The sequence below is a fragment of the Neoarius graeffei genome, chromosome 17 (genome assembly GCF_027579695.1).
Source record: "Neoarius graeffei isolate fNeoGra1 chromosome 17, fNeoGra1.pri, whole genome shotgun sequence".
NCBI classification, from domain to species: domain Eukaryota; kingdom Metazoa; phylum Chordata; class Actinopteri; order Siluriformes; family Ariidae; genus Neoarius; species Neoarius graeffei.
In genome coordinates, this window is record NC_083585.1 from 42,995,163 (window position 1) to 43,008,842 (window position 13,680).

The 13,680-nt window shown below is 41.8% G+C and overlaps 1 protein-coding gene across 1 annotated transcript in view; it reads left to right on the forward strand.

Annotated features, from left to right (window-relative positions):
• si:dkey-24p1.1 (uncharacterized protein LOC556718 homolog) overlaps positions 1-13,680 on the forward strand; it is a 31,165-nt gene that overhangs the window by 11,502 nt on the left and 5,983 nt on the right. The window contains exons 6-12 of the mRNA XM_060944249.1: positions 530-802; positions 1,428-1,703; positions 3,165-3,443; positions 3,567-3,824; positions 7,403-7,663; positions 10,295-10,379; positions 12,630-12,732. Of these exons, the coding sequence (XP_060800232.1) occupies positions 530-802; positions 1,428-1,703; positions 3,165-3,443; positions 3,567-3,824; positions 7,403-7,663; positions 10,295-10,379; positions 12,630-12,732 (1,535 nt within the window). The remainder of the gene's footprint in view (positions 1-529; positions 803-1,427; positions 1,704-3,164; positions 3,444-3,566; positions 3,825-7,402; positions 7,664-10,294; positions 10,380-12,629; positions 12,733-13,680) is intronic.

The following is a 13,680-nucleotide window of genomic DNA, read 5'->3' on the forward strand; positions in this document are numbered from 1 at the left end:
GGTGCTCCCTGGGATATTCAAAGTTTGGGATATTTTTTTATAACCCAACCCTGATCTATGCTTCTCCACAACTTTGTCTCTGACCTGTTTGGAGGCTCCTTGGTTTTCATGTTGCTTTGCAGAGTCAGGGTCCTTCCAGAACAGGTTGATTTATACAGACGTCATGTGACAGATCATGTGACACTTTGATTGCACACAGGTGGATCTTAATCAACTAATTATGTGACTTATGAAGTGAATTGGTTGGACCAGCTCTTATTTAGGGGTTTCATACAAAAGGGGGTGAATACCTATGCACACTCCAGATTTCTGTTTTTTTTTTATCTTAATTATTGTTTATGTCACAATAAAACAACAACAACAATGTGCACCTTTAAAGTGGTAGGCATGTTGTGTAAATCAAATGGTGCTAACCCCCCCCCAAATCAATTTTAATTCCAGTTTGTAATGTGACAAAACAGGACAAACACCAAGGGGGATGAATACTTTTGCAAGACACTGTATACATAACATGTTTTGTGTTTCTCAGATGTTCCAAAAGGTGTTCACGTCAGTCCTGAATCCATTGAACTCAAAGAGGGAGAACAGCTTACACTCACATGCTTGGTGAAAAGCAGCAATCCAGAAGTCGGAGAGTATTCCTACAAATGGTACAGAAATGACCAAGAGATTCATGAAAAAACAATGAAGACATTCACTGAGATGTCTGTAGCACGATCTGATCATGGACATTATCAATGTCAGGCAAGAAATTCAGTAGGAGAGACCACGTCTACCAACACTGCCCATGTAATTGTGAAGTGTAAGTATTATGTTGATGTATGTGGGACAAGCTATAATTCCAATATGACCTTTTTTTTTAGAAATGAGATTAAAAAAATGAGTGAAGCTTGTATTTTTACAGGAAAGTGACAGTGAGGTCCAATGTTAAAAAAAAAAAAACTGAAAATACTACATGCTCCTGGGTTATTTTCATGTCATCATCTTATGGGATGTCATCACATTTAAGTTATATATGAGTACATGTCCAAAAAAAAAAAATCCATTATGCCCTGCAGTTGCACATGAATGGGTGAATTATTTAAGATACATAAAATCATGTGGAAACATTAACATGTGAAAGTAAATAAACCATGTATAAAAAATGACATGAAAATTACATAAATGATGTGGGGGGAAAAACGCATGCATTGCATGCAAAAGATGCCCCTGTAAATGTTTCCACTATGAAAAGCTTTGTGTTTCTAGACATTGTGTCTTTAAGTTTTTCAGAACAGTCTAAATAAATTTGATATAAATATTTCTATGAAGCAAGTGTTTTGTACAGTGATATTTAAATCATTAAAGTTTTTTTTAAATATAAAATACCAGATCATACAGTATGTGCACAATTTGAAAACGATCTTTTCATTTCTCTCTCTTTGCAGATGCTCCACAAAAAACAAGCATTGATGGCACAAGTAAACTAAAGTTGGGTCTTACCCTTCAGCTCGAATGTATTACTGAGGCTTATCCTGTTGCCAACACTTATTCCTGGTATTTTAAACCAGAACATGAACAGCAGTTTCTCTGCCTTTCAAACACTGATAAGGTGTACAGGATTGAGAAAGTGGCTGTTCATAACGCTGGGTTGTACAAGTGCAGTGCTGAGAATGCTATAGGTTTCGGAACAAACTCTACTGAACTAAATGTTCTTGTGTCTTGTAAGTATAGTTTGGTTTTTTTTTTACTTTTTTGTTATTTTTATTTCTAAGCCATGTAAAATATCATGTTTAACATTATGTCACTTTATACTAATCATCCTGATATTTGCAAGAAGACAGCTGAGTATCATTTCTTTTTTCCAACAACTGTTAATGTTTCAGCCATTTTTTCTTAGCTACTTTTTTTCATCAGAAGTTGTAGCTATAGGTTGTTGCTGAAATTGTGGAAAAAAAATTAACTTCTAAGGTTTCCAAACTGAAAGATCACAGTGATAACCGATCCAGTCCCAGCTAACAGATGTAGGTTACTGGAAGTTTCTGGAATGTCATGGTTCTAGGAATGTTTGGTGACAAGAATGTTCAACCAGTCAAATTTTCTGGGTGTTCTGAGAACATTTATAAATACCATTTTACGTACCCATAATGGTAAATTATTTTATCTAACCAGGAACGTTGTGTGAGCAACATTATAATAACATTGTAAAGCAAACCATTGTTACAGCTTATTTTAGAATATTGCAAGAACATTATTTTTTGGAGTGTTACGGTCTCATCTTAAAACCTTCTGAACACTTACTGAACAAAAGATGAACAGTTCATAAATTGGCTTATTGAGGCGCACTATTTCTAACTTGGTTAAAGAATTTATGCATCATCATCATCATCATCACTGTCTAGCAAAGACCAGGCAGTGGTCTCACTTAAGTGAGTTGCAGTCATTTAAAGTCACTTCATGTATCTAATAAATTCTCAGTTCTCGTTTGGCTGAGACTGTAGTACAGTAGCAATTGGAATATCAGGTATAGGGTGACTGGTGTATTTCATGCCTTTATGGCTTGCGTACCAGTCAAAAGATTGGACACACCTTCTAATTCAATTTTTTTTTCTTTATTTTTATTAATTAAAAGTCACTTCATGTCTTAAAGTAATGATGGATGTCGTTTCTCTTTACTTAGTTGAACGGTTCTTGATATAATATGAATAACTACAGTTGTGTTACAGGGCTATTTACTGTATTTATTATTTTGTCTTTACTGTTTGATCTCAAACGCATTAAGAAGGCAAGAAATTGCACTAATTAACTTTTGACAAGGCACCTGTTAATTGAAAAGCATTCCAGGTGACTACTTCATGAAGCTGGTTAAGATAATGCCAATAGTGTATAAAGCATCATCAAGGTAAACGCTGGCTACTTTGAAGAATCTAAAATATGAAACATATTTTAACACTTTTTTGCTCACCACATAAGTCTGTATATGTTCCATATGTTATTTCATAGTGTTGATGTCTTCAGTATTGTTCTACAATGTAGAAAGTAGTCACAATACAGAAAAACCTATGAATGAGTAGGGGTGTACAAACTTTTGACTGGTCCTGTATATTGTTAAAGTGCTTTGATTTTTAATTCCTCAAAAATATATACATTCCCTTCTAAAATGTCACCCTCGCTTTTATTCACAGACCCTCCCACAAAACCAAATCTGACCATGAAAGAAGTTGTAAAGGAAGCAGAATCGTATACTATCACATGTACTGTAGAAAGCTCACCTCAGGCAGAGCTCACACTAACCAGATCCTTTCTGACAAATGCAGAAAAACAGGAAATAGAATTAAAGACGGTTCAGAACAACTATCTCAGTTTTACTGCCAATGCATCAGATGCAGATGCAGGTTTGTACACCTGCAAAGCACATAACACAGAGGGAGAAAACTATTCAGAAAATAACCTGACGGTTTGGTGTAAGTAAAACTGCCTATCTCTGCTCTATTTTGTGCAGTAAGCTTGTTATTACAATATTATCAAGAACTAAGTTATTATTGAGAGTTAAATATGTTCAGTGTTACTCCGTGCTGTCTTCACAGATGCCCCTAAAAATGTTAAAACATCAGCACATCCTGGTAAAGCGCTAAAGGAGGGGTCTACGCTGACACTCACCTGTGAAGCTGTTTCTGTGCCCCCAGTGTCTGAATACACATGGATGAAATCATCAGTGACAGTGGGACATGGACAGACATTAACATTCCATTTCCTCAATAGCTCTGACTCTGCCTCCTACCACTGTATCTCCATCAATAAAATGGGCACTGCTAGGTCGTCACCAATAAATATCACAGTCAAGTGTGCGTATCCTGTCACATAATGCCAGCTCTTATATCAGAGTTAATGTGGGGGAAATGGATAAAATAATAAAATGCATAGTTCCAATATTACCAGTTAATGAGACTATGCATGCAAATTTTCATGAAATTTAACAAAATCAGTCATATGAGTGCATTATTCATCCATCCGTTATCTGTAGCCACTTATCCTGTGCAGGGTTGCGGGCAAGCTGGAGCCTATCCCAGCTGACTATGGGTGAGAGGTGGGGTACACCCTGGACAAGTCACCAGGTCATCACAGGGCTGATACATACTGTAAAGACAAACAACCATTCACACCTACGTGAACAACCATTCATCATCTACATGAACAACCGCTGGTGTTACCCGGGACATATCTCCGTAAAGACAGTCTTATGTTGCCCGGACTTGGAGCTGCTATCCGTTAGCCTGTGGCCATATTATCTGCTGAGGGAGTTCAGTCACGTGATCACCATCTGTGTTTACATCCCTCCGAGGGCAGATGCAGCCACTGCATGTGAGAGGATTCACTCTGTCACAGCAAGGCTGCAGACACAGCACCCTGAGGTATTTTTGATCATTTCTGGGGACTTTAGTCACGCTACTTTGGACTCTACTTTGGCTGCTTTTTACCAGGTTGTGGACTGTCTGACAAGGAACAACAGGACAATTGACTTGCTGTATGCTAATGTGAGGGATGCATACAGAGTCATACCCTTCCCCCACGTCTGACCACAACCTGGTTCATCTACAGCCAAAGTACACCCCCCTGGTACAAAGGCAGCCTGCAACAACTAGCTCCATCAGGAAGTGGTCCCCTGAAATGGAAGATGCCCTCAGAGACTGTTATGACACCACAGACTGGGATGTGCTGGGATGTGCTGGGATGTGTCAGCCCCTCTATGTCCTCACAGTGTGGGCTAACCACACTGTGAGGACATAGAGGGGCTGACACGCTGTCTGACGGATTACCTCAGCTTCTGTGCAGACATGGTCTCCCCCGCTAAGACTGTATGGTGTTACCCTAATAACAAGCCATGGGTAACACAGGAAGTTAAAGCTGTCCTCAACAGGAAGAAGGCCGCCTTTAGGAACAGGGACAGGGAGGTGATGAAAGCAGCACAGCAGGAGGTGAAGCGCTGCGTGAGGGAAGCTAAGGACAGCTACAGGAGAAAGGTGGAGCAGAAGCTGAAGGAGAACAGCATGAGGGAGGTCTGGGAAGGTGTGAAAACCATCACAGGCCACAACACAAAGACTAGACTCATTGAGGGAACAGTGGAGAGGGCGAACGAGCTGAATGACTTCTTCAACCAGTGCAACCAGCCCACGTCCCCCCCACCCTCCCCCTCACTGCAGCCATCTCTCCTTCTTCCCTCAACACACTTCCCCCCAGTCATTGCAGCAGCCCCTTCCTCCCCCACCTCAACACAGACTCCTCCATGCATTACTGCAGACCAGGTCAGAGGTCAACTGAGGAAGCTTCATCCCAGGAAAGCAGCAGGCCTGGACAAGGTGTGTCCCCGACTACTGAAGACCTGTGCTGCTGAACTGGGTGAACCACTCCAACGCATCTTCAACCAGCTGGGGAGAGTGCCCACCCTCTGGAAGACATCATGCATTGTTCCAGTTCCCAAGAAGAATCGGCCCAGAGAGCTGAACAACTTCCAACCGGTGGCACTCACTTCACATCTGATGAAGATGTTGGAGCGGCTCTTCCTCAGCCTCCTCAGACCCCAGGTGCAACATACCCAGGACTGTCTGCAGTTTGCATACCGGGCAGGTGTTGGTGTGGAAGACGCCATCCTCTACCTGCTACACTGAGCCCACTCGCATCTGGATAAGGGAAATGGCACAGTGAGGATCCTCTTCTTGGACTTCTCGAGTGCCTTCAATACCATCCAGCCCCTTAAGCTTCAGGACAAACTGAACAGGATGTGAGTGGACCCCTGCCTGGTCACCTGGATCTCCAGCTACCTCACCGACAGGCCACAGTACATCAGGCTGAAGGACATCACGTCTGACACTGTGATTAGTAGCACCAGAGCACCCCAGGGCACGTTGCTGGCCCCTCTTCCCTTCACCCTGTACACCGCGGACTTCTGCTACAACTTGGAGCTGTGTCACATTCAGAAGTTCGCCGATGACACAGCTATCATGGGGTGTATCAGGGACGACAGTGAGGAGGAGTATAGGAGCCTGGTGAGGGACTTTGCCATTTGGTGCAACAGGAACCATCTGCAGCTCAACATCTCAAAGACCAAGGAGCTGGTCATTGACTTTGGGAGGTCCAGACCAAGGTCACGACCAGTTCTGATCAAGAGAGTCGAGGTGGAGGCTGTGGATTCCTACAAGTACCTCGGGCTGTGGCTGGACAGCAAGCTGGACTGGACGTGCAACATGAACCACTTGTACAGGAAGGTTCAGAGCAGGCTATACTTCCTGAGGAAGCTGCGGTCCTTTAACATCTGCAGGAAACTCCTGTGGATGTTCTATCAGTCCGTGGTTGCCAGTGTCCTGTTTTACACTGTGGTGTGCTGGGGGGGCAGCACATCGAAGAAGGACTCATCCAGGCTGGACAAACTGATCAGGTGGGCCGGCTCTGTGGTCGGCATGAAGCTGGACTCTCTGGTGACGGTGGCAGAGAAGAGGACTATAGACAAACTACTGAACATCATGGACGATGCCAGTCACCCTCTGCACACTGTCATCAGCAACCAGAGGAGCCTGTTCAGTGACAGAATGCTCCTTCCCAAGTGCAGGACGAACAGACTCAAAAACTCCTTTGTCCCTCACGCCATCAGACTGTACAACTCCTCTCGGGGGGGGGGGTAACAGGAGGACAGAGGACGGGAAGGAGCAGTAGCCTAGCCTGACAATAAGCAATACTGGACAATGTGCAATATAATGTGCAGTACCTCTCCTGCTGGACTCCCCCCCCCCCCATATATTTTATTCTTTTTTATATTTGTATATGTAAATACTTAATTTAATTTATCTAGAAGTTTTTCTCTATTTTCTATTCTCTGTTTATCCTGTAATGATGATGCTGGAATTTTAATTTCCCTGAGGGAACCCTCCCAAAGGGATCAATAAAGTTCTATCTAATCTAAGGTCAATTTAGAGCCACCAATTAGCCTAACCTGCATGTCTTTGGACTGTGGGGGAAACAGTCCAAAGACATGCAAACTCCACACAGACACAGGGAGAACATGCAAACTCCACACAGAAAGGCCCTCGTTGGCCGCTGGGCTCGAACCCAGGACCTTCTTGCTGTGAGGTGAAAGTGCTAACTACTACATCACCGTGCCACCTGAGTGGGTTATTCATGAACAAATAATGTGTCTGGTGGGTGGGTTTCACTTTCATGAGGGTGGAAGCAAGTCATCAGACATGAAGCTCATGTGACAAACAAAGGACATGCGACTGTTGCAGTGTTCATTTGTTCCTTAGTAACTGCCTTGTCTTTGCTAAATGATGATGATGCATAAATTATTTAGCCAAGTCAGAAATAGTGTTATCCTTTGTACCTCAAGAAGCCAATTTATGAAATGTTCATCCTATTCTTTTTTCTTCTTCAGATCACCCCATTATAACAATTCTCCATAACATGACATCACTGGGTCTGTGGCAAAAGGAGGTTCCAGTGCACCTGAGTTGCAGTGTTCAGTGTTATCCTCCAGCCACTTGGTTTGCATGGTACAAGTCTGAGGAAAACACCACTGTTTTGTCAAATGGTCAGAACTACACAGTTCAACCACAAAACTCAGGAACGTACTACTGCCGTGCAAGAAATGAAATGGGGGAATCAAAATCTGAACCAATCGAAATCTATCTTAATTGTATGTACAAATTTACACTTTTAAAGCTATTCATGACTGACAATTTGTATGAGAAATCAATTCAAATATGTACAGTATGCATGACAAGCAGAGAAAATTAACTAATAATGCCTGTATCCAAAATCACTCACTCACTCATTCATTACTCCCTACTCACTATCTAGGGAATTCTATATAGAGGACTACCCGTATATAGCGAGCTCATTGGTAAAATGAAAAAACACTTTCAGACACTACTCCATTGCACCGTTATTTACATCATTACTGTCACACAATTAAAATGTGCCAGATCAGTCAGCTGGTGGGTTTTCAAAATAATAAATACATGTATTTTTGTGATAAATACATGTTATACTGAGTGTATTTCCCAAATTAATAAATACAAAGTACTTTGTGTCTGCTGCATCTTTCAGTTCGTTTAGATCAAGAATGAATACTTTCTTCTTTGCCGCTGCCTTTAATTAAATCAAATTTGAGGCATTTGATTAATTCCTCGTTCTGCACTATAACTTTGATTCTTGTATTTTATCTGTTCTTATTCTATTTTAGCTTATTTTCTATTCTCTTTCTATTTTGAATTGTACTTGAATGTCCATTTATAAAGTGTTTCTTCCGCCGTCCATTCACCCCAGCACACTTTTTTTTCTTTCAGTGCGACTGCAATGCATGATGGTGTATATATTCCTTGGTTAGTGACCATCAGTTGTACACTACTTTTCGCGGTGCATTGTGGGACACTATGAGTCCACTATACAGGGTGAAATAATTCTCACTATACATTCAGACAGCACTACAAAATGGCAAACTCGCTATATAGTCCACTATGTAGTGAGCAGTGAGTGATTTCGGACACAAGGTAATAATGTACAGTGGTGCTTGAAAGTTTGTGAACCCTTTAGAATTTTCTATATTTCTGCATAATTATGATCTAAAACATCATCAGATTTTCACACAAGTCCTAAAAGTAGATAAAGAGAACCCAGTTAAACAAATGAGACAAAAAATATTATACATGGTCATTTATTTATTGAGGAAAATGATCCAATATTACATATCTGTGAGTGGCAAAAGTATGTGAACCTTTTCTTTCAGTATCTGGTGTGACCCCCTTGTGCAGCAATAACTGCAACTAAATGTTTCCGGTAACTGTTGATCAGTCCTGCACACTGGCTTGGAGGAATTTTATCCCATTGCTCCATACAGAACAGCTTCAACTCTGGGATGTTGGTGGGTTTCCTCACATGAACTGCTCGCTTCAGGTCCTTCCACAACATTTCGATTGGATTAAGGTCAGAACTTTGACTTGGCCATTCCAAAACATTAACTTTATTATTCTTTAACTATTCTTTGGTAGAACGACTTGTGTGCTGAGGGTCGTTGTCTTGCTGCATGACCCACTTCCTCTTGAGATTCAGTTCATGGACAGATGTCCTGATATTTTCCTTTAGAATTCACTGGTACAATTCAGAATTCATTGTTCTATCAATCATGGCAAGCCGTCCTGGCCCAGATGCAGCAAAACAGGCCCAAATCATGATACTACCACCACCATGTTTCACAGATGGGATAAGGTTCTTGTGCTGGAATGCAGTGTTTTCCTTTCTCCAAACATAACACTTCTCATTTAAAACAAAAAGTTCTATTTTGATATCATCCCTCCACAAAACATTTTTCCAATAGCCTTCTGGCTTGTCCATGTGATCTTTAGCAAACTGCAGACAAGTAGCAATGCTCTTTTTGGAGAGCAGTGGCTTTCTCCTTGCAACCCTGCCATGCACACCATTGTTGTTCAGTGTTCTTCTGATGGTGGACTCATGAACATTAACATTAGCCAATGTGAGAGAGGCCTTCAGTTGCTTAGAAGTTCACCCGGGGTCCTTTGTGACCTCACCAACTATTACATGCCTTGCTCTTGGAGTGATCTTTGTTAGTCAACCACTCCTGGGGAGGGTAGCGATGGTCTTGAATTTCCTCCATTTGTACACAATCTGTCTGACTGTGGGTTGGTGGAGTCCAAACTCTTTAGAGATGGTTTTGTAACCTTTTCCAGCCTGATGAGCATCAACAACGCTTTTTCTGAGGTCCTCAGAAATCTCCTTTGTTCATGCCATGATACACTTCCACAAACATGTGTTGTGAAGATCAGACTTTGATAGACTTTGATAGTTCTTTAAATAAAACAGGGTGCCCACTCACACCTGATTGTCATCCCATTGATTGAAAACACCTGACTCTAATTTCACCTTCAAATTAACTGCTAATCCTCGAGGTTCACATACTTTTGCCACTCACAGATATGTAATATTGGATCATTTTCCTCAATAAATAAATAACCAAGTCTAATATTTTTGTCTCATTTGTTTAACTGGCTTTTCTTTATCTACTTTTCGGACTTGTGTGAAAATCTGATGATGTTTTAGGTCATATTTATACAGCAATATAGAAAATTCTAAAGGGTTCACAAACTTTCAAGCACCACTGTAATTGATTAATTACTTTAGATTACAGACTTTTAGTTTTCTTTTCTTGCATTTTCATTTTCAGTTGTAATTTATATGAAATGATAAAACTTTTGTCATGCTCTGATATATTATCAACTCTTACTCAAATTTCATTTTTTTTATCTCTTAGCTTTCATCATTAAACGGCTCGTTCAGGTCATCATCTGCTTATTGATCATCATCTTTCTGATTGTTGCCTTAATTCTGCTACAGAGGTAGAAACTTCTCGCTATATTCTGTGTTACAAGAAATGTGTCATTACAATTCAGGTATCTTAATGGTGCAGTTGGTAATTTTTAAAAAGTGTTTCTAGATAAAAGCCATACAATTTAAGATATCTTAGAAAGACTGTGACCGATTCCTACTGCTTTCGTACATTATGTATATCCAGAAAATGACGAGTTTGACTTTCTCAGGGTTTCTGACTGTTTTCTCTTACATATGGTACAGTCCTTTCCTCGAAAATTACGTCGGAAATTTTTTTAGTTTTGATCAATTCTCTTCACATATATCAACTGCTGATTAGACAACATTATTAATTCACGACACATTGAATGTACACTGAATATATACACTCACCAGCCACTTTATTAGAAACACCCTTACACCTGCTATTTTATGCAGTTATCTAATCAGCTAATCCCTTGACAGCAGCACAATGCATAAAATCATGCAGATACAAATCAAGAGCTTCAGTTAATGTTCACTTCGAACATCAGAATGGGAAAATTTGTGATCTCTGTGACTTTCACTGTGGCATGGGTGTTGGTACCAGATGGACTGGTTTGAGTATTTCAGAAACTGCTGATCTCCTGGGGTTTTCACACACAACAGTCTCTAGAGTTTACACAGAATGGTGCAAAAAAAAAAAAACACTGAGTGAGTGACAGTTCTGTGTGTGGAAACGTTTTGTTGATAAGAGAGATCAGAGGAAAATGGCCAGATTGGTTCGAGCTGCCAGGAAGGCTATAGTAACTCATAGCAACTCTTTACAACCGTGGTGAGCAGAAAAGCATCTCAGCATGCAACAGCAGAAGACCACATTGGGTTCCACTCCTGCAGCCAAGAACAGGAATCTTAGAATCAAGAACAAGTTCCTATTAAAGTGGGCAGCCTCACAGCAAGAAGGTCCTGGGTTCAAGCCCAGTGGCCAATGGGGGCCTTTCTATATAGAGTTTGCATGTTCTCCCCGTGCCTGTGTGGGTTTCCTCCTGGTGTTCTTGTTTCCCCCACAGTCCAAAGGCATGCAGGTTAGATTAACTGGTGGCTCTAAGGCCAAGTTTACATTAGACCGTATCTGTCTCGTTTTCTTTGCGGATGCACTGTCCGTTTACATTAAAACACCTGGAAACGCTGGGAAACGGGAATCCGCCAGGGTCCACGTATTCAATCTAGATCGTGTCTGGTCCGGTGCTGTGTAAACATTGAGAATACGCGGATACGCTGTGCTGAGCTCTAGCTGGCGTCGTCATTGGACAACGTCACTGTGACATCCACCTTCCTGATTCGCTGGCGTTGGTCATGTGATGCAACTGCTGAAAAACGGCGCGGACTTCCACCTTGTATCACCTTTCATTAAAGAGTATAAAAGTATGAAAATACTGCAAATACTGATGCAAATATTGCCCATTGTGTAGTTATGATTGTCTTTAGGCTTGCCATCCTTCCACTTGCAAGTGGTAAGTGATATGCGCTGGGATCACACACACAGCGGCTCAGTCCCGAATCACTGCTTGTGCACTCCACTCGCGCGTTCTGTGAGCTGCGCAGGGCCGGAGTGCGCACCCTCCAGAGGGCACTCACTGTTCAGGGCGGAGTGATTTGGAGCGCAGGATGCCTGCGGAGCCAAGCGTATCCGTGTATTGGTGTTGCTGTGTGCACGCGAATCGTGTATTGGTGTTGCTGTGTGCACACTAATCATTTTAAAAACGTTAATCTGATGATCCGCTGATACGGTCTAATGTAAACCCCACCTTAATTGACTGTAGGTGTGAATGTGAGTGTGAATGGTTGTTTGTCTCTATGTGTCAGTCCTGTGATGACCTGGCGACTTGTCCAGGGTGTACCCCGCCTTTCGCCCGTAGTCAGCTGGGATAGGCTCCAGCTTGCCTGCGACCCTGTAGAAGGATAAAGCGGCTAGAGATAATGAGATGAGATGAGATTTCAATTCATGTCATATCGCCACCAACTTTCAAATGCTTTGTCTTTTGCAATTATTTTCCACTTTTGAATTACTGAATATAAATAACTTTCGCTTTTAAAATTTGCTTATCATGAGATTCGCTGTTTTGTTTGTGATCACTCAGTGTTGGATTTATTCAGAAGTCTCATTACATCTTTATCACTTTAATATATTGTGTGTGTGTGTGTGTGTGTGTGTGTGTGTGTGTGTGTGTGTGTGTGTGTGTGCGCGCGTGTTTGTGTGTGTGCACACACACATGCACACATGTCTTCTCTCTTTGTAGAATTGTCCTGAGAAAAAGATCTTCAGGGAAAAATGAGGCACCCCAACAGCCTTCTTTCTTCTCAGTAGCTCCATTATGGCCTTCGTTTAACTTGCGCACACTGGTTAGTTTACTTCTGTTTATGTGTTCTATTTAACACACAGTACCCTGATGGTTCAGTGGGCAGCGTTGCCACCTCACAGCTCCAGGGTTCTCAGGTCGATCCTGAGATCAGTTTACTGTCTGTGTGGAGGTTCTGTATTCTCCCTGTATCCACATGGGTTTCCAGTAGGTTCTCTGATTTCCCCCCACTTCCCAAAAACATGCCATTAGGTGGATTGTCAAAGATAATTACGCAAGATGTGAATGTGTCTTCATAGTGCCCTATGCATTCTTGCATCATGCATAGTCTTCCTGGGGTAGGCTCCGCATCCACCGCAAACCTGACTAGGATAAGTGGTGACTAAAAGTGAGCGCAGCATAACATAAGCTGGACAGCCACATGTTTTTGTGCTCCTAGGTTTACTTTTATTCAGTTCCTTGACATATACACAATGGTTATTTAAAAACTTCTCCATCACCATCTCATGTTCAGCATAATAACATCTGGCATCAGTCACTGACAATAAGCACAGCTGTAAAAGACCTTAAATATATGTTAATATAGACAAATAAACACAATATAATATAGCCATTAAGAAGCAATCAGAGGGCAGAATGGTGGTGTAGTGGTTAGCACTGTCACCTGATGGCAAGAAGGTTCCGGGTTCGAACACTACGGCTGATGGGGGCCTTTCTGTGTGGAGTTTGCATGTTCTCCCCATGTCTGCGTGGGTTTCCTCTGGGTGCTCCAGTTTCCCTCACAGTTCAAAGACATGCAGGTTAGGTAAAATACCAAGCCACTGGGGTTGTAGAAGACAGTGCATGCTTAGTGCCAGTCCCAAGCCTGGATAGATTGGGTAGGGTTGCATCAGGGAGGGGATCCTGTGTAAAACCTATGGTAAATCAAATCAGATCTGCTGGGAATGGCCTAGTGGTGTAGTGGTTAGCACTTTTGCCTTTCAGCAAGAAG